A 27,717-nucleotide genomic window follows, 5' to 3' on the forward strand; every position below is an offset into this window, starting at 1 on the left:
AAAACAATTCTTAAATGCAAAGGTTGCTATCAGCAAAATATACTTAACAAGTTACAAAATATAGTAAACAATGTTTTAACAATTAATCCTAAAAAGCCACCAACTTTAATTATTCTTTTTTTATTCTCTCCCAGTGGGAAGCCCTGAAGAACATTCTGCTGTTTAATGAGGAGAGTATTTCAGAACTGCTCGTTCCTTGTCAGCCTGGGGCAGCTTCGGGGCTGGGAATCTGGAGCTCTCTTGAGGCATTGCTCAGGTACATTGGATTATGCATGTTTAGAGAAATGTTTCCTTGTGTGGTAGCTCTTGATATCCTAAATTCTGTCTTCCCCTCACAGGCAGGGCTGTAATTCTTACTTTGCTTTTACTCCCCCGTCCCTCTTCTACGCGAGTTCTGTAGTGAGTGTTTTTATGCCGTAGCTGATCATGCAAATGAATTCAGAGCAACTGTTACAACTGCACAGATAAGTCAGAGAAAGTGCTGCCAGGGTCTTTATCTGGTATTCCTGCTACTTATTGAGCACTGACTGAGGAAACCAGAGGGCTGCTGCAGAGCTGAATTACTGTCACTCTGTGCAGAAAGATTCCAAACATTGGTACGGCTACATCCAGAACTGCAACAACACAAAAATGCTTTCTGGGCATAGTATTTCAGTACATAATACCTATGGCATTTTATTGCACTGTATGGTAGGAAATAAAATGTCAGGATATGGACAACATAATCCTGGTCTACTACCTTATAAGCCACCATTGTATGTTCTTCCAGTTCTTCTGGACCATCTCTTGAGCATTCCAACATTTCCCATTCATTTTTCACTATAAACCAAAGCTGAAGTTAAGACAGTGGTGCACTCAACACATAAACAGTAGGGAAAAGGTGAAAAGATGGGCTTTGAATGTGGCTGTGCTGCTTAAAATGAAGCATTTTGTCATCTTTCCTCTGTTCTCCCAAAAATTAAATATATGCCTTTTCTCTATTTAGCAAATTTAAATATTAGTAATAGTTACATTTAAATATAATATTTGTTACTGTTTGTATTTTAATTGTTACCTACATCAAAACTGGGCAATTCCATGAGTATGAACAATTAGCACAATGCTGTTTTATTCCAGTAACAACTGAACAGGGAAAACCATACATGAAGTCAAAAAATACAAGGTATTATATTCACATGTTCCCTTTGTGCACTTTCATATCCATGAATTCTTGCTGTGTTAGAGAGTCAGGAAAGCTCATTGATATCCCTTGCTAGAATCAGGGTATTTTAAATGACTCAATATTTCTGGTCGAGGAAAAAAAAAACCAAAACAAAAAAAAACCAAAAGGAACTGAACTGAAATCAAAACTCTGTGGGACACTTGCAAGAGGAGCAAACACCCCCCATCTGCCCAATGAACAAAAAGCAGTTTATCCAGCCCTGTGATGGAAAGACCTTAAATGAGGATAATCTGTTAAGTACAGAGCGTCCTCAATTTCACGATGACGATGTAGAATGGCTTTAATCCTGACATACAGGAGAAGGGCCAGCTCACCTGTGTGGTATCTCCAGAAGTCCCTCAGCGTGGTGCTGCCGTGCCCTCCGTAGAGATAAAGGCAGCCTCTGCAGACAGCACAGGCGTGCTTGTAGCGGTCACAGGGACGCTGCGCCTCGGCCGCTCCCCGCGCACCGCGGGCAGCTCTTCCCTGCATGCTGATAACCAGGATCTCATCCAAAGATCAACTTGCAAAGGGCTCTGCCATGTCAGAGGAGGCTCCCAGAGTATCAGGGACAGTTTGGTCTGCAAAAAGACAAAAAAGGAAAAAAGAAAAGTCTCCACCTTATGATAAAATGTTACTGTGTTTTCTTTTCAATCCCCTCAAAAGCGACATTGGACGGCTTTGTCCATCTGTGATAATACACCAACTCGAGTAAAGCACCTGAAATTCTGACTCGGATTCTTGTACCAGCGAATGAGTTCCAACATTCCTGGAACTGAAAGTTTTCCAGAGAATATCAGTGAACTGAAATCAGTGAAGCTCCAACACACTACATTCACAATACCAGTGCTGGGTCTTTTTTCACAACTAAAAGAGTAGAGTACTTCAGACAAACCTGTACTAAAAACAACTTTGGAAAGAGTGAATATTACAGATGGAAGTAATGCATTAGCAATTGCCCAGAATTTGTTTAAACTTTTATCTGTAAACCTGCTGAAATGAGGATGCATCTGGAAAAAAAATGACACAAGCCCTTCCCATGCCACAAGATGTCACTGTGTTCTGTGAAGACATAAGTACCAGGAAAATATTCTTCTATTAATCCTCTTCAAAACAGTGGCTTATTTCAACATAGATTGTTTTACAAAGCACACCCAAACCCCCCCCCCCAGTATTATACAAGATTTGGGAATTTGTGTTGATAATGTGTCCGAGGTGGCAAGTCAACAAATGAAGTGACAAAGTCTCCCAACTCCAAGAGTTTTCAGTGGGAGCCAGATTCCAGCTGCATTGAGAACCCAGGATGGAAATGAATAGGGAAGAGTCATTTACCTAACGGTAATGTGTAAGTCCAGGGCAAGCTGCACTTAACGTGAGGAAGAACAAAGATTACAGTAAAACAAGCTACATACAGAAGCTAGTTATATTTCATATTAATATGAAATTATTATACCTAAATTAATTTATCATCCATTCATCTCTAAAATTTACCCTTTTTAAGACTGGTACATACTCAGTGACAAAGAGATGCTAGAAAATCTCTTGCAGCATATTCAGGCAAAATTAACTACTTCAAATTTGTTGGGGGATTTTTATTATGCACAACAGTATTGTAAGCTATTACTGTAGAAACTGAAGTATATTCTTTGTATGTTTTTTCTGAAGGAATACAAAGATGGGTGGCACTTACTAAGGGTGCATTTCTCATGTCCATGGGAATTAGCAGATATGAAGTAATGACACATTATAGGTATGTAAGTCCATAATGCTTCCTGGCATCCCATTGAAAAGGGAAAAGCAGCTGAAGGCATGAAACAGGGATTATCTCCCTAATTCTGCCAAGCTTCTGAGCAACCACAGCCAAATCATTCACTTCCACAACTAAATGGGGACAGTCACTTCCTTAGTACAATTCAAATTTGCTGATGCAGTGCAGTGTAACAGTGCCAAGGTATTACTGCTATTGATATCATTAACTCTGAAAAGGGTGACAGGTTACTAATACTTTACAAAGGTAAAACAGGTTTGTCCCCTTGCTATTTGTGGTTTCTTGCTCAGTTATAAAGCTGGTTATTCTCCTTCCTACATATTTCTGCTTGTTTTTGTTCCTCCAAGCCTTGCCTCCTGTTGTACAAGTATTCAGAGATGATGACAGCCCTGATTTTATATAACAGATTAGCAACAAAGTCCTGTCCAGTTGTTTATCTAGCCCAGCTGAACTCTTGCAAGGCAGGAGAGCAGGGTGGGATAACAAAAGGCCAAGTGGGGCTGAACTGAATGGGTGTCACCTCCCAGTCACACCTTTCCAGCATCAGCTGACCCTTGTGAATCTTGGCCATTTACTCTCAGCTGAAGCATTTTTGGAGGCAGACCTACAATCCCTAACAATCAGTGAATTGCTCCACTTCAGAGCTGGGGAAAAACCCCACCAAGTTAATCATGAATCTTGCCTTTCATCACTGGTATTTTAAATTGCAAACTTGACTCCCAGATTGCCTGTCTGCAGAGTTCATCTACTGTCAACCTGAGCAACCCCACTTCCAAAGAAAAGCTGCTCCTCTTCTGAGAACAATGTCACCGAGACTTGTCCTCTGTGTCCTGCACCACTGACCTCAGTTTCAACTTGATACAATCTCAGTTATCCAATAGGAAGCTCTGACTTCAGAAAAAAAATCAAAAAGACAACTCTGAACATTTTTTATTCAACTTTTTTTATTTTTTTCCCAAAACAGCTGTAGCACACACAAAAATGTCTGCTGCTCTCCAAAGTCTTCTGCCATTCCATTCTAAAAATAGCTCCTGTGCAATCAGTCCCAATTGTTAAAGGGCTGGAGGAGCTGAGTGGAGGGCCTGGAAAGCTGCAATTAGTGCAGTAACTGTAGCACTGTGTATCAATTAATGGCGCCCCACTACTGTTTCATAATACAAATAATTCAGGAAATGTAGCAAGACAGGAATTACTTCAGGAAATGTAGTTTATATGTTCATTATATAATTATTTATATTTCTGATAGATGTGGTTTCTCAGACAACTGATTTATTTATTTAAAGTATTGCTTAAATAGATCTTCATTAAAGCTTTTTTTCTATCTCGGCCCCTTGATTCATTTCCATCTGTTTTCAATACACTCAGAAAAGTTTCATTTTTAAAATGATCAAGCTTTTTGGCATATAATGAGATATGAAACCACTCATATGGGGAGGGGCCCAAGTAGGAAATCTTGTTCTGGTTTGGGGCTTTTTATTAATGACCTAGTTTTCTGAACTCGAGCCTTGAACCTTTCCAGACAGAACACTGCATTTTCTCGCTAGGCAACTTGATGCTTTACTGCTTTTCAAAAATAATAACAGATCTTCCCATTTGTACTTATCCCAGAAACCTTGGCTCTAGAGGTGGTTTTATTGTAAGTCTTGTTCTAACGGGACTGCCTGCATGAATGAGGAAACTCTGGAGACTTGCAAGGCCCTTACAAGAAACAAACCCAACTTGTTTAGAATAGAGAAAAAGGCTTTTTTTTTTCCAGTATATCTTGTTTACTTGCAATGCTTCACTATGTGTGATAAATTTAGTATCCTCTGGTTTGCTATTTTATTTTTTCCTAAACTCAGGATAACCTGAACTCTTTCTGTGGTGAGTATTTTTTTGTTTTGGTTTGGGTTTTTTTTCAAAATACAGGAAGTAATTTTCAGAGATGCTCAGCTTCAGAGTTGCAACCTGAAAATGTGAATGGCTCTAGGACTGTTGGGTGTCTGTGACAGTTCTGTATTATTAGCATTCTGAACTGAAATAAGGGCCTGGCTTGGCCACATGTTGTAAAATGCAATTACCACACGACTGAGCTTACAAGTGCAGGAGTCAAGAGAAAAGGAAGGGAAGAGAAAGAGGTATTGCTTCTTACAGGGAGAAGCTGAAGGACAGAAAGAGGCTTTGCAAAATGACAAATCAAAGCAGGAGACAGGGCTCCATCCTGATTGCAGGGTTCAGAAGAAAGGTACTTTCAAGTAAAACAATAACAATCCTGTTGTCTGAATAAAGCTTAGAGCAGACATACTAAAAACTGACAGAAAAACTGGAAAGCTTTTACCTGAATAACTCTTAGTTGAATTTTAACAATTTTAGGGCAGTATTTGTAAACATGATCACTGTATATCTCAGTGCTTCAAAATGCTTTTTGACGTGAACAGGTATTTTAAAGGGGGCAACTCTTCTGACCAGCATCTATTACAGTTTCTATAATATGCTCTACTGTATGATATAAAACATATAATTACAGTTTCTCTATGCTGTAGGGCTCTGTAGGTGACCGCTCCTGCTGGAGAGAGCAGTGCCACAGCACCGAGGGCACTGGCACCATCACTGCACAACAGAGAGAACATCATCAATCTCTCCCAGGGAAAAGCTCACTGCGTGTTTCTGGAGCTCTGCAGGCAAGAGATTGCTTTACTTTAATTCAGATCACATTAATATTAAAGCTTTAATTTTAGAAGTTCATAATAAATTTATGTTTGTGTATCATTGCAAAATTAAAATTTGCAAAATGACATTATTAATACATTGTCTTTTGTTTTTTCTAGAAGCTCTCACCCAGGAATGAAAATCCTTTAGTCGTTAGTGTTTTGTAACACTATTTCATCCCTGTTACAAAGTGAATTCTTAAGTAGTAATAAAATAACTTATTAAATAAATGTAAATATATGCAGTTGTATTTTCTATATGCTAGGTAGATTTCTTATTTTTAAGTAAACAAACACAAAAATACAAACTTGGTTTAGAATAATACAGTAAATATTTCATCTATTTCCCAAATATCGTGGAGGAGGAAGTATCTGGAAGAAAGAAATTCAGTATTTTAAATATTTCTGGGGTTGTTACATTTTTAAATACACTTCTAGCATATGAATCAGGAAATTGCCTTTTCCACTGTATTTAAATGTTTTATGCTAAGATGAAAGTGAATACATTTTTCCCACCTTAGTTTCCTTAGTAAATTAAAATTTCATTTGCTGGGGATTTTTTCTTTGGTTTTTGTTTGTTAGTTGTTTGATAGTTTGGGTTTTTTTAAAGAATGGGATTTTTTAATAAACTAAAAATTAGAATATATAATTTTGATTAGTAGATCTCACCACATAATCTGTTAATTACAATTTACATTAGCAATCATTTAACTGCATCTCAATTTTGAATGAAGTTTCTGAGAAAGAGCTTCCCTAAATACACATCCAGGGGTGGCACAAGTGTATAGCATGTTATGGATATATAAATCCAGGGTAGCAGCCATGTGTGATCAAAAGTTTATGCTCATAATCAATGTGTGTATGGGTTTTATTTATTTATGGTCCTTAATAGGCTATTTCCTAGGATATTTACTGCAGGAACCTAATCTGCTTTTCAAATCTTATTTAGGGTCCTGTTGGTGACTCCACCCATAGGCAGAACTCAGTTTCTCTTGTGGTCTCAGCACAATGGAGAATGGAATGGACACCCTGACTGTGAAGGGTTGCTGCAGCAAGACTTCTGGGCTCTTCAGAAATTACCCGAGACAAACAGGTGATTTTGCATCTTCTATGTATGACAGAGGGAGGAAATACAGTTCCTGGTCCTCAGACTTTATGAGAAAAGAAATGAGAAATTCCCATTGTGTTCTCAGGGCAGTCTTAAGATGTATTTGGCCTTTTAGCCTTTCCTTGGAAGTAATTTGTGCTGTCACCACTGGAGCAGGTCATTTCAATGCACAGGTCATCACCCTTCCCCCAGAAATAGCAGTTCTCAGTGTTCCTAGAAGGCATCATTTGGGGATTTCACAAAAACTAACTAGCTGGATTCCTTCAAGGTACAGTAGGCAGGTCCCCTGGAGATTGAATGTAATAAATCTGTCCCTAGGTGTGACTGAATGCGTCTCCTTGACAGCTTGTGACCTGCTGCTGAAGTAACTTCAAAATACTTTATTTCCTAAGGGAGACTCTACTCACACTAATTCACAAAATTTTCCAGGTTAGGAAGAAAGACACTGGTTGACAAAGGAGTCAGAGGCTGCTCAGCCTGACTACTCTCCTCAGGCATGAATTAAGGGTACTAGAGTAGTATATACCTGACAGCTGAGAGTCTATCAGTGAAAAACTGTTATATTCCATTAAAATCAAAAAGTCAGCATTGCATTTTACTTAGTTGTTCTTTATATCCCCTGACTGAGGAAAAGAAGCATCTAATAAAACACTTAGTCACACTTAAAACTTAATGCCACACTTCATGGAAGATAGACATTGTGTTTTTCTTGTCCCCGTGACATTTTGCCCTTAGACAAACATGCAGCAATGAGATAGAGAAGACATACAAGGTTATGAGAATAGCAGAAGCTGTAGCTTGAAGAAATATGAAGGAGTAAAGAGAGGGCATTTGGCAATCAGAAAAATAAAAAGTTCCAGCTGGCAGATACTAAAACATCCAGATATTCTGCTAGAATCAGTATGAATTTAGATTATTCTGTATGGGAGAAGTCATGAGAGACTTGTGTGAGAAAAACTCACATGGCACAACTGGAATGACTGTCAGTCATGACTGGAGAAAAAGTGAGTACAAAAAGATCTTTTATGGGCAGATGAATTTACACCATCAGGTGAAAGATGGTTGCATAAAAACATGATATTATTGCATAGCTGAAATAGATTGCATAGAGAGGAATAGCTGTATTTTAGTCTGGCAAGGAAAACAAAGGTGTCAGCTGACAAACAGTAATAATAACTGTGATGGTTCACTATAACCTTGATGCCAGCAGTTACTGGGCTGCACCATCAAGTGGAAAAAACCAAACCCACATAATTTCAATATATAAAAGAGACAGAAAGCATATGAGTAACTTTACACATACACATTGTCGCTCCAAATTCAAATGGAATTACTCATGTGAATAAAACCAGTGATATGCATGAGCCTGCACAATGTAGCCTAGATACCAGAGCAAAAGAAGGACCAACCCTTTTGTCAGAAGCCTGAAAAAATGTTTTGCAAGCTGTTTTCATATTCAGACTCCAAATGACAGGGTCCGTTTTGGACTGGAGTCCAGCCTTCTGAAAAATTCTCACTCCCAGCTGACATGGTCCAGTATTCATCCCAAGCCAGATGCACTCTGGCTTGGGTTTTGGATGGTTGCATTTCTTTGTTTGTCTTTTGCTCGATAGAAGGCATTTTGTGCTTTATGCTCTTTGACTGTGGAAAAGGGAATGAGCAAAAAGAGGGTGGTGAATCTCCTAAACTGGAGGCAGGCAGCAAGAGCTCTGGCAGTTCCTACCGCAGACCTCCTGCGCAGCATCGCGGAAGCGGCAGGTCCCTGTCCCCAGCGGTCTCCCGGCTGCTGAGCGCTGACAGCGCTTCCTTCCTTCCTTCCTTTCATGCGCTTTGTTTCTTTTCGTACCTTTGAGTGAAAGCGACTTTGTGCACGGCTGCCCCCAGCCCCGCTCGCTGTCCAGCAGTCCGGCGGTGTGCCCGGCCAGGCTGTGCCGGTGCTCCCTGCGCTGCTGGCCGTGCGGGAGCGCTGCTCAGGGCCCGCAGCGCGCTCCTGCCCCCGGAGCCCGGGCGCTGCTCCTCGGCGGGCCCCGGGCTGCCTCTGCCTGCCGCAGGTGCCCCCGCTGGCGGGCAGGCCTCAGCGAGAGGGGGCAAGGAAAAGAAAAGGAAAAAGAGTCTCGTCAGCCGGCATGTGGCAGGGGTGCAGCGAGCCTGGCCGCGCCCGCTGCCGCCCCTCAGGTCCGCCCCAGGCACTGAGCCCAGCGGGGCAGCACGGAGATCCCCGGCCTCACCCTCCCCTCGCAGCCGCGGGCGGCGGGCCCGGGGCGGGCGGAGACGCGGCCGCTGCCCGGAGCCTGCGCGGCGCCGCCGGGGCCGCCCGGGCCGCCCGCCCCGCGGGTGGGGTCGCGCTCGGGGCCGCGCGGGGGCCGCGGCTCTCGCCCGCGTCCCGGGAGGCTGAGCCCGCGATGCGCGGGGTGCTGCGGTCCTTGCGGGAGGAACGTCTCGTAGTCGATAACTGCCCTGTTAGTCATGGGGAAAGTGCAACATCTCCTTTCTGGCCTGAACGCAGTCAGAAACAAACATCTCTATAACTTTTGGTTGTGGATTTTTGGTTTTTTTCTGTGGTAGCGGCGGGGGGAAGGGGGAGGACGGAGAGCGGTGTTTGTTGGTGTGCTCCGTTTCAAGCCCTTTCAGGCAGCGTTTAGCCCAAAGATCCCTTTTCGGTGAGCCGCAGCCCCAGCGCTTGCTTGGACTTGTGTCCTCGGCTTTCCGCTCGGCTGCCACCGGCTCGCTTTTTTGCCTGTTTCTCGTTTACAGCTACATAAGGCTTCAGAAAACAGGAATGAAACTCCCCCACCCACACGTGCATCTATTTTCCATGCTGACATATTTCCCTGCTTTGAGGCGGAGGCTAAAGCTTTCCCCTTAGTATTGCTCCTAAAAAAAGAGTTACTTAGGTAGCTGCAAGCGAAGGCCAACAGGATGACCCAGTCCACAGCAATGCAGAGCATATGGTGTGGACTATATAAATAATGCAAATATATTTGATTTTAATATGTGTAATATATCTGACTGTAGTAGTGATGTGTGCTGCTGAATTTTGTCATTCTAGAATTCAGGTGTTATTGAGAGGCCAGTCCAGAGCTACAGTGCAGTACTTTCTCCAGCCTTAATTGTGTTCTCCTAGGGATTAAAAAAAACACCAACAACCCAACAACAAAACCCAAACCCCAAACCAAACCCACACATATTTCATAAAAAGAACTCTGAGATCATTAGCTAACATTTGGAAGTCCCTCAAATTAACATGCGTGAAGGACTGTGGCCAAACTCCCACTGGCTCCCATAAAAGCAGTAATCAGTCCTTCAAGTAAGATTCTCCACAAAATAACACCCAGAAGCCCCTGCAGAAAGGATTGCCAATCTCACCATCTGACTAGATTAAAAACAGCAGTAACAATGTGATAATTGACAGAAGAAACTTCCCTGACAAGGAATGAATCAGTGTTTATTTTTAGCCTTTCCCCCAAAAGGCTTTATTTAAATGAAAGATTAGCTAATTATTTCCGTCGTTGTATTGTCCACACTAGAAACAGGAGGTGGCAGATCTGCACTTGTCTTTGGCTCTTCCTTTGAGGTCTGCACCCTGGAAGGGTGAGATTTTGCCAGTTGTCTTTTCATTTCCAGTCTGATCAAATATGAACAGTATGAAGGTTTCACTAAATTTAGACACCCCCCAATCAATTTTTTTTTTCCTGAGCAGAAAGCCCCAGCAAAGGTGTCAGAAAATGTAAATTGTGATTGTGTCCGTATCCCACCTTTGCTCAAAGCTTCTCTTGCCAGCAAGTCATTAATGCTGTTGCTGCAACTGCCCACTGCAGCCTTTTGCACTGACAGAACACTTGCTTTCCAAGAAGATAATTTTCTTTCCCTGTGTACAGGAGCCAGCAGTAAAATTTTATCTAGGAGAAAGCAGCTTACCTAAGAAAAGACTAAAAATATTTGTTCTGTTTTATTGGATAAATGTGAGGAAACTGTATTGATCCCATAGACACCAAGTAATGTCTGTGTTTCTGATAATAATCATTTGGGTTCTACTTTTATTTTGAAGGGAGGAGTTATTTTTTCGGATATGTTTTTCTTCTTACTTTTTTTTCTGATTTTTTAAAAATTTGAATTAATTGTGGATTGCAGCATGGGTTTCATAAACAGAAAATTAATCAAACTGCTTTGAAAATGTCTGAGGATACCTTTTTTTTGTTATTGACTTGAAACATAAATTACTCATTGTTTCATTCTACCACATATCCATACTATGATGATTGCTACAAAGCACACAAAGAGCTGATTTACCAGTCTCTCACTTTCTGAGTCGCAAAGCAATTGGGCCACGTGAAATTCATAAGTCAAATCACATTAATTTTAGTCCTGGAGAATGAGTCTCACTTTCAGCATTTGAGTCTTTATTCTTCAATGCAAAATGTTTATGTATATTTTCTTTTCCACACTTGTTAATATTTCATACAATTTTGAATATGACTACTTTGACTAGACCAATTCTAGGTAAAATAGTTTATTTCTACTAATTTAGTGTATAACTTTTCATTCTTGAACAGAGTGAAATGTGAAGTAGATGATCGTAAAAATAATGTGCAGTTTTATGTGCACCCCACTGATCCCTTTCAGAAGTTAGAGGGAGAAACTCTGCTGTTGTTTTGCTCTTAGGAGGAGCCTGAACCTTCAGCATCTCATTTCACATGCTACTGCAAAAGATGTATCAAAATGGAATTTTTCCTAGAAAGAAAACTATTGCTTTTCCTGTTTCTTCATCTCCTAAAGAGACCTGGCAGAAAGGGCTGCTCATGGGGATGAACTCTGCCATGCAAGTATTAATGGCAATGGTGCCTCCACAGCCCCACATAACTCAATTCCTGTTTAGAAGTAAGATGCCTGTAATGCTAATGGGAACATTGTATGAAATTATTTAATCTGTGGGCAATCAGGCCAAAGAAGTCCATGAATCATTCGTAGTCATTCCTACACATCTGCATTGCAAGAGATACAGTTAAATACAATGGAAAACATTACAGTTGGGGGAGGCTGAAACAGAGAATAAGGTACAACTGGCATGAAATAATGGGGTTTTAACCAAAATTTATTTTATTGGCTACAGGCCAAGTCCAAAAAATAAGTTTTTAGAGGAGAATTTGAGTTCCTAAGTCTAAAAGAGAGATGGTGGAAAAACCCCAGTGAGCTGTGTCTGACCTTGCACCACGCCTAGATTCCCAAACCACGTTTCCTGTTTATACAGAAGCTATATTCTGCTGTATAGAGCCTCTCTGTGTACCTAGATCTGCACCAGTTCAACAGGGCTGAGCAGCTTGGCACTCTTTCATATCTCAGCTCAATCAGGAACTAAAAGCTTTGTGTTGCTTCATTCAGTTCCCCAGAGAGGCTCAGTTCAAGAGGTAATCCTCAAACCTCTCTAAAGGATGCCAATCAGACTGAGTCTTGACAACTGGAGCTGTACCTGTTCCCTCTAAAAGACATTTCTGTGATCTACTAGAGCAGGTAAAGCATTTATCCGGGAAGTGGAAGGTCTGAGTTCAGGGCCTGTTCTTTGCAGATCAGAGATGCCAGTAGCCATATTGATGTCTGGGTAAGTATTCACATGAAACCAGCCTCAAAGCTTGATCACTCAGTCTCAGCTCCATCCCCTGCACAGGGCACTCCAGAGCAGGTGGTGTAGCTCTATTCAAGGATGCTTAAATGAGCACTGATGTGTTCCTCTCAGATCTGACTAATGCCATGCCAGCTGAGGGGCTGACAAGTAGCTGAGAGGCAGCGTTAGGGTGGTGGTAGTACCTCTGAAATTAGCTGTGCCAGGGGCCTCCCCCTTCAGCATGTTCCTGCTGTTAAGGAAGCAAAATCTACATTCATTGTCTAAACTATTTCAATATGGAAAGCTGTTTTTTTTAAAAAAGAGATAAGTTATCAATTTTAAAGAGAAATGTTCCTCTCAGCCTAGCAATAGCTACTCAGGAGTTGGAATTTGCAGCTGACAGGTTGGTAGATATAAGCAGCACTGGCTGCTGGTCAACTCTCCGGGAATGCCTTCAGTGAATACAGGTTTGGGAAATACCACTGGATGGCAATCTTGTGCCACAGAGGCTGTAACCACCTGTGATTTTTTTTTTTTTTGGCTGCAAACATAGATGTTTTTTAAAGACTTGCACTTCTTCCAAACACCATCATAGAGTTACTCCATGTAAGGCATTTAGTTTAATTTAGAGTTGCACCAGCATATCTGGGACAAGAATATGAACCAGATGTTGAGAAGTGATATTTTGACTGTTAATTCAATCAATAAAATTTTGAACAATTTATGAGACATGAATACAAGAAGCAAGAATAGAGGCTCTGGCCATGGAACAACAAGAGCACCCAGCATCAGTTCGTCTGTGTTGTTACAATCTACACTAAATTCTAATCACTGACCTTTAATGCCTTGTTAAAAGCCAGTGGTTTTACCCTTAAGACTGCTGTATTGTATACAGTATTATTTAAAGGTACAAGAAATTTCTACTATGGCTGGCTTAAAACAAGAAGTTATCTTAGTTCTGAAAGTCAACATTTGAAGTCTTTGTTTTAAGGGTTCCAGTCTATGTATTTAAAATGTTTGGCGAGTGTTTCAATAATTTCTAATCCCAAGTATTTTGTTTTTATTTTGAAATATTTGAATAATGCCTCATTTTTTTCACATAGAATAATCATTCTGTGAAAGTCAACATTTTTTTCAGAAAGTATTTAGTTTTTTTGAAAAGGACTAAATATACAGTGTTTAAAAGCGGTGATTTTTCCATCTCTCTAGTGGAATAGAATCCTCTTCACAATAGCTCTTTAGTAAAGATAATCCATTTGGTTTAATGTTCTTTATACTTGTTGTGTATCAATGGAGTGTATGGGAGGACACCAGGAAATTGCTACAAGTACATTTCAACATCAGGGAAATGACTTACTTAAATTTGTGCTTCTGCTCCTTTTCTTTTGGTATTGATGGTGACACCTCTTTCCCATTAAGAGCTTCAGTTCCCCAACCCCAGACTGCACAGTACTCTAAACATTAGGAATATCTGACAAGTTCAAGAACTCCTTCAGTAAAGTCATCTTCTCTACCTTCACTTCCACCAAAACTATCACGAGAGCTGGGAACCAATTTGAGCTGAGGTGTTTTCTATTTTGGGGCTGGTAGCATATCTCTGGTTTCAGCCAGGGAAGGAAGTGCTCAGAGTGTTTTATCACAGCCAGCTCTTGTGATTTACTTGGCATAACTGGAAGAAGGAAACTGTGTAAATATGGGCTAAAGCTTATTCTTGGGAAATGCACAGTTCCATGGACTTGAGATCTTTAATGTATATTTTTGGTTATTCCTTGCTGTCACTTCAGTTCTCTATTTGTAGTATGAGAATAATAACCCACAATTCTGTGATGCTTGACAGAAGAGTTCCTTCCATGGGCTAAACGTACTCAGAGGCAAACCTGTCAGGCTCAGGGTAAGATTGTTTCAGCACGCCTTTCTCTCCCTTCCTGGTTTTTAATTCTAAATTAAGAATTGACTGTAATGGCTGAATAACACAGCAACTTGAATATATTCAGAGAATAGGCTGGAAACTATTGTCTTCTTACATTTCTGCCCTTCTGTCTTGATGCTGGGACTTAGAGCCTTCCCAGCAGACAGGATAGTCTCCAATTCCCCTGTAAAGAGCCTGTGTCTCAACCACTTTGGTGTATGTACCCTTGCCATTCACTGAATGTTAGTTAATTTAGTTTTTAAAATCTATTTTGTGGCAATTGCCTGGGGCTGTGTTCTTGTTTGTGGTTTCTATATATTAGCTATTGTAGATATTGGTAGTTGAGAGAGATGCTCTTAAGGAAAAGTTACAAGCTCTAGGTAGCATAAATGGGGAACTGAGATCCAGGGAAATAAAGGGATTTGCCCAAGGTCACATGCAAGTGTTGTGGCAGTGTTAATCTACCTGATCTGATTATCTAAGGCGTGTAGGCACCAATGCATATTTAGGTGCATCTATCAGCCACAGGAATGCTAAACTGGAGAAGTCAGTTCGGGAAATTAAAGGGGGAAAAAAAATAAAAGCATGCTTGGCACTACTTGAAGACTTTGCAAGAAATTTCTACTTTCCCATTCTTTGAATACTTTGGAAATACATAAACACTTGAGATCTGCATTTTAAAATGTTGTTTCAAGCTGGAATAGCATCTGTTAAATGCAGTTAAGAAACATCTGTTTTTCCATTCCTGGAACCCTGAGCTGAGGCAGCCGTTTTCCTGTCAGCTCTGCTGTGGAGCAAAATTGGTTCAATAGGTCATTCTGTTCTCTCCATTTCTGAGTTCTCAGTTTCCTATTAAAAAGATGGCCAACAGCATGAGTAAGCAGGAGGGGAAAGGAGATTCTGTGTAATGTGTGTATTGGCCTGTGAAAAAAAACCCATTTAGCTTCAGACTGGGTTAGATAACTGGTGAGAGCAGGGTTATTAAGCATTGCAATGAACACCAGGGATTATGTGGAGCTATAAGATTTATTAGCCCCCATAATTATTAGTTTATCGTTCATCAGTGGAAATAACAATCTGATACAAATCTCATTGAAAACAAAACCACACTTCACATTGATGGTCACTAGGCTCTGGATGCGACCCTCTCTGATATTGCTGATAGATGGCCTGGAGGAAACTGGTCACCAATACACAATATATTGGTTGCAACTGTTGTTGACTCTGATCTGAACAGCTCCAGACTGGATGCAGCAATTGGAGGGCCAGCAATGGTTGTATATAACCATCTTTTCAGCCATCACTCACTGCAGTGGAGTCAGTCTGAGAACAGCTGGGAGGGAGAATCAGAAGAGTTCAAAGGCCTCCTGTAGAGAAGACCAAAAGCATATTGTGTAGGTTTAAGTTCTTACATTCCCAGCTCTCTGTGCTTTGACAATGCCTTGGACAAACAAATACATTTTGGGAACTGCATACTTTTTCCCTTTATTTTGAAAAATAGGATCAAGACTCATAAAGGCATTGAGCTGCTTATGCTCCCCCTGAAATAATCAGGCATTAAAAGTATGAATAACATTGAGATTGTGTACCATGATCTGATATTTAATTAGCAATGAAAATCTGTGTCATTCAGTCAGTGGCATTAAAATTAGGTAACAAGTGCAGGAGTTGGCAGAACCTTCTATATGTATCCTTACTGAAAAATGACAGCACCCCTGTTTTGAAAACAACCGGAAAAGGACATGTTGTAACCTTCTGTCATGAACATTTTGTTGACAAAAAAAAAGCCAACAGGCCATTGGAGTCCTGTTTCTTATATGGATATAACTTGGCATCACTCACATTACTTAAAAGGCAAAACTAATCCAGAGGAAGGGTTTCTTCTTTTTTCTTCCTTAGATGTGACCTTTTCCTTCCACTTGGTGAATTTAAAATACTGAGGAAGTGAGTCCTAATCGGAGGAAGAGTTTCCTAAACAGAATTGGAGATGCAGCACTTTCTGTGGCGGGGTCTTGCAAAGTGCTGATGGTATAAATTAACTGATGGGGGTCAGGAAACTTGTGAAAGGAGATAGGGTGCAGGAAGGGAAAAGGGAGTTGAACAGCTAGTGGGCAGTTGCAAGCAGCTTCCTGACTCTATTTACTGGGTGAAACATTTTGTTTCCTCCAGAGCAGTGTTGGACTTTGCTTTCATCATTGCCAGTGTAAGTCAAATGCTGTTATTTGTGTCATGTCTGGCTTATATTGCCCAGCATTCACAGTCTGATACTGATATGACCATTCCCTAGCTAGACTGGAGTTATCTAAATCTACATGGTGATATGGTCCTTTCCAAACCCCAAGTGAACTACAGACAAATGTATGGTTTCATTAAATAAGATCTAGTCTGACTGCCATGAGAGACTATGCCATTTTACTTCATGAATGGCAAAAAAATAATGTGTATATGAAAAAATGCTGTTGTCAATATATAGTTTGGAATGGAATTATGCAGGCTTCTGTGATGCCTGGGTTTCTAGTCCATTTTCCTCAATGCTATCTTCATCTGCTTTCTTCAGTCTCATCTGATTTTTGTATTTGCCATATATGCACTTTTTTTGTGTGAAAGGGAGGCTCAGATTGAATATTGGGAATTTCTTCACTGAATGAGTTGTTAAGTTGGAGCAGTTTGTCCAGGAAGTGGTGGAGTCACCATCCCTGGAAGTGTTCAAAAAAACAGGTGAGCATGGCACTTTTTGATGTGGCTCAGTGGGCATAGCCTTACTTGTTTGAAGGCTGCACTTGATGATCTTGGAGGCCTTTTCTAATCTTGAGGATTCTTTATTTTGTAATTTGTCTGGACACAGTTACTGTTGTTGTCTGTTTGGAGCACCAATATCTGGAACTGCTGTGACTTGCAGAATCACACTCAGTGGTGTGATTCAAACGACCAGCACCTGTTACAGAAAACTGCTGCATGATGTGAACACAAATATGCTTCTGCACTGCTTGAGTTCCACCTTAGTCCCGCTTTTCCTCATGGATTCTCCCCCTTGGAGCTTTAAGTAGGAACGAAGGACATCTAGTGGCTCAACAGAACATGGCAAAAGAAGATGTTCTGCCCCGAAAGATGCGTTGTTGTGCAAAGAGGTTTCAATGAAAATTAAGCTCAAGACTGTCTCAGTAGTTGAAATGTAGTTTCAATATGTGTAATTCCTTTAGCTAAGAGTCAAATAATCTGTGATGAATTTTATTTTTGTGTTTCTATCTTCTTTGAAAAGGTGGGGTGGCTTTGAAACTTACACAGGTTAAATGTGTTCAGTACCTAATTTCAGGAGGACAGAACATCCTCTTGCACTAGGAGAAGCTGAGATACAGCATATGTGGATAAGAAATAGAAGCAAATCATACAACACAGTTTTAAGGGGTTTTTTTGATCCCCTAAATGAACAATTTTATTTTATGCATGGCAATTCAGGATGTGATTAATTAGACTCAGTGATACCTGATAGCTTTCAATGACAAGAAATGAATGTGAAGAGCAGTTGAATGGAATTTTTTTCTTTCTCTGCAGTGTGTTTCCTATTTTAATATTTAAATAATGAGTTTCTTTAACAAGCAACCCACTCTGAGTCGTCTTCCTCTCTCCCTTTTGTTCTTATCCTAACCAGTAACTGCTTGTCATCCCAATAGCTTTTATTACAAGAGATGAGGTGCACTTAAGAGAAGCAAAAATATCAGCATTGAATTATGCACTGGTTTTGTATGGTGAGCTCATTTGGGCTAGGTTTGCCATTCTTTTTCTAGTCTGTACTGAAAATCTGGATGAAGTCTATGATGATGCTCAGACCAGGGCAGTGTTTGACCTTTCAACCTGCAATAACTAAAACGGAGAGACCAATGTCAGGTAGTCAAGGGTGTAATCTCTGAATGTGTCTTGTTCCCATCCTAACCCCACAAAAAACCCAAATTCCATCGATGCAGAGCTGGAGTATTTTGGCTGGGGCATATGACTAAAGAAGGCAACTACATATAAAGAGGGAGGCTTCTCTGCAAATGAGAGCAAATCATTGCCAAATATTAAGACAGATAATCTTCAGAGAGCAACAGGAGGCATTCTGTCTCACCTGAAATGCTGATAAAACCTGGAAGGCATGGGAGTGAGAGTAGACTGAGAAAAGACGAATGACTTGTTATTTTGCAAAGATGTGTAACTTGGGAAATTTTTTAAAAGAGTAAGGAGTGATGATAAAGAAAATACTTTGCTAACCAAGAGGATTTTGTCTTCCCTTTCCCCTCTGAACAGACTAAACTAGAAGCCTGTAGGCATTGGTAGTTAAGCTAAGGAAATTGTGAATAAGTAAGCAAATGGCTCTCCCAGCCCAGTTCCATGTGGACCCCCTCTGAAGACCCTCTGCTAGGGGTCAGGGAGGGATTCTCAGTCTGTGTGTGCCATTAAAACTATATAGGAACAGTTATTTTAAAGCTGCTCAGATCACATTAGGAGCTTGGAACACAGAAACTGGGTCCAGTGGTTTGGGCTGGTGTTGCTGGGGGTTGTTATTGGTTATTGTTTCATCAAGATACATTGGAAGCAGGAACTTTATTAATGTCCTACAATTAATGAGTAGTGGAGAGAATATGGCAGCAGAATGATCTTATAATCATTAAGATTAATGAAAATATTTCTTTACACTAGGGTATTAGCAGCCTTTATTTATGTGATTGAATCTGCAGGTTTTAAACTCCTGAAGTTTTAGATGAACCAAGAGGCACAAAGTCATGTTGTTGAGGTCCCATTTATCTCCAGATTTGTTTCAACAACAGTTCATTGTAGAGAGAAGTTGCCATGAAGAGAACTTTGAAAGGTTTCTGTTTGGATCTCTAGTGAAGGCTGCATTTAGGATGTGAACATGGATATACCATGTTGCTGGCAACATTCAAAATAATATCAGGAACATGTGAGCTGGAGTTGGTTTAGCTGGCAAGTAATTCTTTCTATTTCAGAAACTTCTGGGAAAGAATGGCAAAGCCAAGGTACACCTGACAATATATATGAACTATCCTGATGCAAGTGTGCTCAATGACCAGGATGAAGAAAAAGAAGCAGGCTGGCTTTTTAATGAATACTAAATGCGAACTTCTTAAATCTCTACTTACCTTTACCACTGTGAGACTCTGGTTACCACATTACCACTTTACTGATTAATAGGGCAGTGCAATATGAGCCTAGAGTTACATGAGTTCTAGAATGAATAATTTTCCTTGTGAAAAAATCTAGGAAAAATTAACAGTCCTGTACTGACCACAGATGAGTTGAAAAGAGCATGTTTAGGGGAAAGGTTGGAGTATGCTTTAGACAGATTTTGAGCAGAAAACGTAAATGGGAGAGCTGAGACTCAGCACCTGACATCTTCCACACTTCAGTCTGTTACAGTGCTGGAAATCAGCCTAGCATTCCTCTGTTCCTACTTCTGTTGATGCTGGAGTGCCAACAGCAAAAAAACTGTGACTGCTCCACTCAGCCTTCCACTCCCACTGCCCTGGTGCTTTGCCCCTGGCCCTGTGCAGGCATGGGTACATATTTACTGACTAATACAGGCACACACAAATTTCCATTGACTAATCTTCCTCTGGCAGGGTGAGTCATCATATAAGGAAAGGTTGTTTCTGCTTGTTCTTTGTTCAGGTTGATTCCAGTCAGAGTTCCAAAAAGCCAGGCCAGTACCTTCAACACCTATGACCATATCTGCTCTCCCACGGTAACGGAGGGAAGCTTTGAGAGATGTCTGTAGCTTCAAGATTTCTGAAGGGAAAGATCTTCCTTGGAAACTACATTGAAAGGAGCTGGCAAAGTTCCTGGTAAGAACTTAGCCTTTTCTCCATCTGTCAAAACAAGGCATAATCCTTCCCTGCTTCACAACAGTCTTGGGAGGAATCATCAGTTAACAAGTTTAAAACACTAAAAGTGATTTCCTATTATAAACCACCTAGGCTTCAGTTCTTATGAACACAAACTCATCTCACCCTTCTTAAAGATCTTCTCCCTCTTTTCACACATCTGTATTCTTCTTTGCATTCTGCTATTGCAAAGTGTAATTGCTGCTAGCATTGCTTTTATACACCTGAGAGCAGTTTTAACTATCACATTATATTTTTCTGAACAATTAAATAATCAGCAAAAGAAAATATTTTTCCTTCAATTTCTGTTCTCCTTTTTATCAGTATTGGAAAATGCTTTCTACCTCATATTGCTGACTACTAAAATTTCCTCATCACTGCTCCAACTCCTTGGTATTGTTATGAAGAAGAATATCTGCATATAAAGCATTTTTTAGTCCAGCAGTCTTTAAGAGAATTAACTGTGAATGAAACTGGAGTTCTCTATAAACAGTGCCCTGTATAAATATTATGTGTTGCCTGAGTTTGCATGCTGCAAGACCTGTAGTTCTTTCTTCAAAAAGACAACTTTCTCTGGAACAGAACAGCAGCAGACCAGAAGATCAGCACTGTTTTAAATGTGAAATGCACTATCCAACTGGAATTGCACAGAGAGCCAAGAGAGCAAAATGCTCTGGAAGCTCCTGCAATCAACTTTCATGCCAGAACTGGCAAGATATTTTTAGCTATGACACACTCTTGAAGATTTATTTAGGGTTGTAAGAGGTATACCCAAATCTGGGGGTGGTGACCACTTCAGTTATGGTCCTGCCTTGTCATCATCCAAGTTCTCCTCCCACACATGACCTTGCCTGATCTGTGAAGCAATGCTTGCTTTTCTCCCTCACTGCCATGATTCCTTTTACTCCTGCTCATCAGTGTCTCTCCTACTATGAATGTAAAATCCTGGCTTTTCCTCATTTCTCCATGCTATAAATCCCTTCTTTCCCAAGCCCAGAACTTCTTCCCTATCCAGGTTTTCTACCAGATGCTGTATGTTAGCATAAGGAAACCTCCCAGCCTTATATATGTACATGAGAGAGGAACATGAGCTACACTTCATATGGACTTCACAGTGAGGGTGGTCAAAGCCTTAAACAGGATGCCCAGGGAGACTGGAATGTCCACCCTTGGAGATATTCACACCTAGACCAGGTAAAGTGCTAAGCAACCTGACTTAACTTTGAAGCTCTGTTTTTAGCAGGTAAAGGATGAGGTTATCTCCAGTGATTCCTTTTAATCAAAATTATTTCATCATTCTAATTAAATCTTGAAGAAAAAGAGGAAGAAGGAGAGCACAGAAGAATCAAAGAAAAATATGGTTTTCTGGCAAGAAGCAAAAGGAATACAACAAAACAAAGTGCTGTGCAAGTTATCCTGCTTTTCATGCTCACGCTGAAGTAACTCAGGATGCAGTCAGAGAGATGCTAAAATCTGCAGAGAACCAAGAGAATGAACACCAACGTGTCTGTGGTTAACTAAAGCTTACTTCATCTGTTTGACCTCAAAGCCTGGTTAGAAATGTGCGTGTTGTCTTCAGAATATTCTCCTCTGAAATATTCCAAGGCACCATCTGTTTTATTTGTGCAGATTCAGAGTAGGAGCATGATGCAGGCAGTACCCACCTCCTCAGAGCTTGGGCTGAGCAGTGACCCAGGTGCTGCAGCCAGGTGTTCACTGGAGATTGACCCCCTTGGGGCTGCAGAGGAGTAGGAGCACACCAGAGGTGCCTGTGCCCCCTTCATGGCAAGCAGCAGTTCCAGCTCCCTCATCTTATGAACACTTCAGAGGGATGGTCTGCAAGTCCAGTGTGTGAATACTTGAAATGTCCAAATCAAATCCAGAGCTGTGACAAGTCTTTATTCTTTTAGGAAATCTCAAATCCAGGTGATCACCTCTATAGGTTTCATAGTACTAATAAATATCAAGGTGAAAGCAGAGAAACAAAAATATACATGTAAATTCTATCACAGTTTTTTTAGAAGGATTTCCCAAACTGTACAAAAATTAATGCATCAGTAATCTTAAATCACACTCCTCCAACTGATAAACAATTTGAGAAGTCATTGCCCTCAGATCCTTCATTCCAGAGTACAAATAGTTAAAAAGTCCCCAGAATCTTTATGATGAAAATGGTTCTGTGCTCTGGTTTATTTTACTGCTGCTGCTGGTTTATTTGGGAGATGCATCACCAGCAGATAAACAAGCATTGATAATACCAGCATCTGTTTAATAAATAATATATTATAAAGTATTGTTCTTCCCTTATCCTCTTAAATAGAACAAGTTCCTGAAATTGAAAGTCTGCTAACAAAAGGTACAAATAGAACAAGAAATCTGGCAGCAAAATATTTCTTCTTTAACAATAGAGCTGCAAGAGCAACACCCTTTTGTGCAGCTCAGTAGAAGAGTACTGACAAATACTCTTCCATAAAATGCCTGATAAACTGATTTAATATGATAAGAGTCCTCCAAATCCCAGCCATTAAACTCAAAGCCAACAGGAGCTTGAAAATTATGATAAACTATAATATATCGCTCATGGGTGGCCTTAATGTTGAGTCTGGGATGAGTTGCATGAACAAAAATGACTGGAAAAATTTTAATACAAAAGAAGAAACTTGAAAGGCAAGCACAATGACCACCATAACAGAGAATGTAGCAATTCCTAACACAGCATCAAAATGTTGCTTGCTTGAAATCTGGGCTAAATTTTCCTATGAGTGTGTTTTATGGGATTATAACAGAAACAAAATTATCCTGACAACTTGAAAGAAAAATGAGTGGCTTAGTAGACGAATTGATAAAGCTGGAAAGGACACAGAAGCTTCCAGGCATGCAATGCTGCTGAAATAAAGCCTGAAAACTTCGAAGCTAAATCCAGGTAAAGAACAATTGTGCTTGAGTTAGGACATCTGCTTTGCTTCAAATGTTTGTTAATTTATTTTTTAAAAGCTGTAAACAATGACCTGGTAAATAAAATTATAGTAATATATCCCTGAAAACGGATTATTTCTGAAACAGATCTGCAATTAAAAAGGGATCTAAGGAGTAAAACTTAACCCTGCAAATCTGCACAAAATCACATTTACTTTCCATAAGATTTTAAAACCTGTTTGCTTACATTGCTTTAGAAAATATTAACTGGATTTCTTAATCACTTAGATGCTTTAAAATATTTTACTTTTGCTGGGAAAGGCAATGAGCAAGTCAGGATACTGGCAAGGAGTGGATACACGTGGGTCCCTGTTGCTTACACAGGCCCAGCTGTGGCTGCAGACCCAGCTGTGTTGGGCCTGGGTATTTTTGCCTCGACAGAGCTGGCAACAAGCTCAAAGCTTGAGCTCTGACACAGGCAGCAGCAAGCCTTGCTCTGAGGTGGCTCAGCTGTAATAGGTCTCTTAGGCTAGTCCTACTAATGATGAAAACATAGTTTTCTAACTTTGTAATTTTTCTTTATTTAAACTTTTCACTGGAAAAGGTAGGAAAGATGAATTAGAAAAGTAATTTTCTTTTATTGGCCATTCAGGATTTTTAAGCTGTTACTTTTTAAATTATCTACAACAGTTTCCTTGTTTTTAGAATAAGTGCATGATATCATATCCTGAGCCCTTCCCTTTTCTTGTAACTTTGTGAGGCACTAGGAGGAGTCCAGCTACAGTCATCATGTGGATTGGCCTGTAAAACTGCAGTGGAGCTCCTTCTGCCACCTCCTGCCTGCCCGATTCATACTCCTTAAGAAACTGCTGCTCTAGGACGAAGGATCCTTTAAGCACAGTGAGTATCAGCTGAGAAAGCAACCAATTTATCCAGCTTGTAAAGTTGCATCAGAGGGCAATCATTGCTCTGTGTATTTACATTTATGTGCAGTTTGGGACACAAAAGTAACAGGAAAACTTGCTGTCAGTATTTGACACTGAAGTGGAGAAGGGAGTTCCCTGGCCCAGCTGGGGTGAGACAAGGAACAGCAGCGACATGGGAGGCTCTCAGGGAGCAGAGATCAGATTAAGGTGTGGGCTAGGTGTAGAAAAGCTACATGTATTGTGCCAGGCAACATACCTATTTTTTATGGACAGAGAGACAGGGAAAAACCAGCTGCTAAAATGTATGTACAATTACTGTGCCCAAGTACATGGTATTGTATTAATGCTGGATGACAAGCACCCTTTGTTTATTCTTAATCTGGCTTCATATAAGGAATGTAGTAGTACTAGCTAGTAATAAGCAAAATAAAAGGAGAATAAAAGAAATAGTTGTCTTCAGTAATCTTCACTCATCCCTAAAGCATGCAGGCCAAGTACACATTCACAATGAGTCATTGACTCTTTTTAGTATAACTATAACCTGTGGTGGTGTTATTGCTGCATTTTTCCATCTTGGTCTGTAGCTCTGAAATGCAGAGCTAAAGGCTCTGCTACCATTGGTGGAGGGCCTAAGGTTTTGTCTAGATGTCTCTGGTGTGATAATTTAGTAGAAACTAGGTAAATATATAAATAATAAATTTATTATCATGATTTATTATTATATTTAACATACGTATGAGTAAGGTAGTATGATCCATGTTTCACAGTGTAAAAACTGTTTTAATGAAAGTAAATAAATGACATGCATTTATAGCTACCAAATGAACTTGTGGAATTTTTATTAACCTAGAAAGTTGCTTTTAAAAGGATAGAGCATCTGAATTTTCCTGTGTCTGTTGTTCTCATAGAAGACCAAGCACTAACTTCATTCCGAGGTTCTAAAGGATTTATGACCATGCTTTACATAAAGGCCTCAATCTAGGATTAGATGAAACCAACAGAAAGCAGCAATGATATTTCTGTGAATGCTTAAGATAACAATAACTGTCCTCAAAAAAGTCCTTGGTGATGTGAGCAACGATTCAGGAAATGCGTAACCTCTGCATGTGTCATTGATGACATTACTTTGTGTTTTTACTTTGCTCACTGTGGTTTTGATGAGCTCCTTCATGGGGTCACAGCACAGTGTTTGTAAAAAGCATTGCTTTTTGTTTTCTGCTAAACTGCACTGTGAGGAAAAAACTCTTTGGTTAAAAAATTGCTGATGCAGTTAGTTTTATGATAGAGCAAGCCTGACGTTTTCTATAACACGGCTATGGTAAGAGTAGCAGGAGGCTGAAGATGTGCTGTGTGCTGCTCAGCCTCATTAGCATGGAGATTGCTGTACTGGAGATGACCATTAGAACACCTCCTCCAGGCTTCTGCCTCCTGCAGTGACCTGATCCAGCTCAGTCCAGAGAGATCAGCTGGCAAATAGGCTTCACAGGTGATGTTTTTACATGCCTACCAATTAGTACTTTTACATGTCTGCCAGTTAATAATTGTTTGTGCCGTGCAGTATGAGGGGTTTGTAACTCATTTAATAGAATATCACAGTGGATGTTTACGTTTCCATAGAAATGGTTGTTTCTTGAATTCACTGAGAACTTGGTTCCAACAAAGTTGTGTGGCCATGAGTTGAATAAAAATTGTGTTTTAGAAAAACATTGTTTCCTTTCTCTGAATTTAAATCACTGCCATTCACTTCCATTAGATGTAAACTTGCTTACACATCATAGAAAAAGCTCAACTTAGTATTTCAATTGTGTGATCTACTGAAGAATAATGATATCTTTTTATTCCTACTTAGAGTTTGGTCTGTCTAGCTTGTGGCAATGATTTTTTTTTCAACTTAGTTTACTTCAAGGACTTGACTCACAGCTTTAGAATTCTAGAATATGTGATGTAGTCAGGCCACTAGGCTGGCCACTTGCCCAAGATGAAACCATGCTGAATATCTCAAATCTCCTCCCTGTCCCACATGTCCTTTCCTGATTTCTTACACCTGGGTATTGAGAGCTCTTGCTCTATGGAAAATGTCTAAGTCTGCCTGCTCTCTTTTGTTCCTTTTTCTCTGAGGACAGTTTATTGGGGGCTCCTTTTGCTAACTCCTTGAAGAGCTGGAATTTGGTTTTTTTCCTTTACTAGAGTTTCAGGGCCTGACTTTACTCTTCACCTAACCCCTATCCCTGGGGACTGCAAACTCCAGTCCAGGCTGCTGCCAATATTGAGCTCACCAGTTAGCTCACTTGTGTTGCTGACCAACAGGTCCAGTAGTTAATTATTTTGTTGTCACGCTTTAGAAATCCAAAGAAAAGAATTAATCAAATGAAAGAGATTGTATTTTCCTTTACAGAAACTATCTGGTTCTGCTCTTGTATCCTGTTTATATATGTCTTCAAAAATAAATTTTCCAGCACCTTGCATTCAAGAAATGTTAGGTGCATAGCAAATGTTTAATTAAGTAATCCCACACAGCACTTGTGAGGCAGGCTCCTTCATTTTACAGGTGAGACAGAGTGAGGCAGTAAATTAAGTGACATGCTTAATATCACACAGTGAGTCAGTGCTAATGCTGAAAATAGACTTTGTCTTCTGGTTCTTTTCCCTGTATTTTAATCATCAAAGTAGACTTAACTCTGAAGTTGAATTAACTCCTTAGTCTATTAAAATAATTATTCTAAATTTCATGTTGTAGTTAGTATGTTTTAATCACCTAAACAATACTGAAATATTTACAAAAGTTTTCCTTGCTTAGAACCCTTTTGTCTTTCTTGTTCAGATTTTGCTTCAGGTTGTCAGCTCAATATGTTTTGTTTACAGTGATCCTGAACTTCAAAAAGATAATCTAGCAGATCTCCAAAAAAAAAAAAAGAATGCACTTTAAAAATGCACTTAAACTCAGAGCAATCTCCTTGACCCAATGTAACTTTTTTCATACTCTCATGAGTTTAGGGCTGTTCCACTTCATAATACCCATAGCTTTAATTAATGAAGCACGCTGAAGTTATTGGCCCACAGAAAGCAAAAGATAGACTGCTGGTTATGCTGTCATGACTAAATGAAAATGTATCCTGAAGCAAAAAAGAGCAACAGCATGTTAAGAAATATGTGCTTAGAAGTGTAGTACTGGGTCATCTCTGAATAAACTGTGTGCTGGGTCATCTCTGAATAAACTGGTAGAGAAAGAGATGCCATCCTTACAGACCTGTTTAAGTGAACAGTACCCATGGTCAGGCTAATGAAATGCTCCAGCAGCTTTTGAGCTTTCCTCAGCACAGTCCACAGATTTGTTTATACTGATAGGATATATATAAATTTTTCCAATCCATGCCATGTTACCTGTTTAATAGTGTTCTTCAGTATAGGATAGAATAAATGGCCCAGAAAATATGTGCATAGGCATAAGACTTAAAGAGGCTCAGGAAAGAGGAATGAGGGAATGATATTACTGTGGCTTGCTCCCTATTAAACCTGAGTACAGACACAGCTGTCTGTTACACAGCCTTATACAATACTTTGTATCATACAATATTTTTTAGTGTGGGTGAGACAAGCAGCAACAGCTGTGGTCAGCTCCAATTTTTGTAAAGACTTTCGCCACATGTAATGAATTTACATTTTACATTGTGATGTAGACAGCTGTACAACTTAATTGAAATTTAACAACAAAATACCTCAAAAA

General features: G+C 40.0%; 2 protein-coding genes and 1 long non-coding RNA gene across 9 annotated transcripts in view; 2 read left to right on the plus strand and 1 right to left on the minus strand.

Moving 5' to 3' along the window:
- The window catches only part of LOC135309085 (leucine-zipper-like transcriptional regulator 1), a 50,516-nt gene that overhangs the window by 5,912 nt on the left and 16,887 nt on the right, over positions 1–27,717 (minus strand). For 2 of the 7 annotated variants that reach the window (XM_064434973.1, XM_064434974.1), the window contains exons 3-4: positions 1,537–1,782; positions 740–819 (exon numbers count right to left, since the gene is read on the minus strand). In XM_064434973.1, the coding sequence (XP_064291043.1) occupies positions 740–819; positions 1,537–1,693 (237 nt within the window). In that variant the 5' untranslated portion in view covers positions 1,694–1,782. Of the gene's footprint in view, positions 1–739; positions 820–1,536; positions 1,783–8,487; positions 9,076–27,717 lie in introns of those variants that run through there. The other 5 variants (XM_064434969.1, XM_064434972.1, XM_064434971.1 and 2 more) reach the window with 5 other exon arrangements.
- LOC135309087 (uncharacterized) lies at positions 127–20,409 on the plus strand. The gene is made up of 5 exons (XR_010369393.1): positions 127–256; positions 2,867–2,951; positions 5,492–5,629; positions 6,606–6,749; positions 19,940–20,409. It is a non-coding gene; the product is annotated as an uncharacterized LOC135309087 (long non-coding RNA).
- The window catches only part of RALB (RAS like proto-oncogene B), a 47,710-nt gene continuing 43,646 nt past the window's right edge, over positions 23,654–27,717 (plus strand). Inside the window, exons 1-2 of the mRNA XM_064434978.1 lie at positions 23,654–23,671; positions 23,835–23,967. The gene's annotated coding sequence lies outside the window, so the exon portion shown is untranslated. The remainder of the gene's footprint in view (positions 23,672–23,834; positions 23,968–27,717) is intronic.

This window comes from Passer domesticus, chromosome 10 (genome assembly GCF_036417665.1).
Source record: "Passer domesticus isolate bPasDom1 chromosome 10, bPasDom1.hap1, whole genome shotgun sequence".
NCBI classification, from domain to species: Eukaryota; Metazoa; Chordata; class Aves; order Passeriformes; family Passeridae; genus Passer; species Passer domesticus.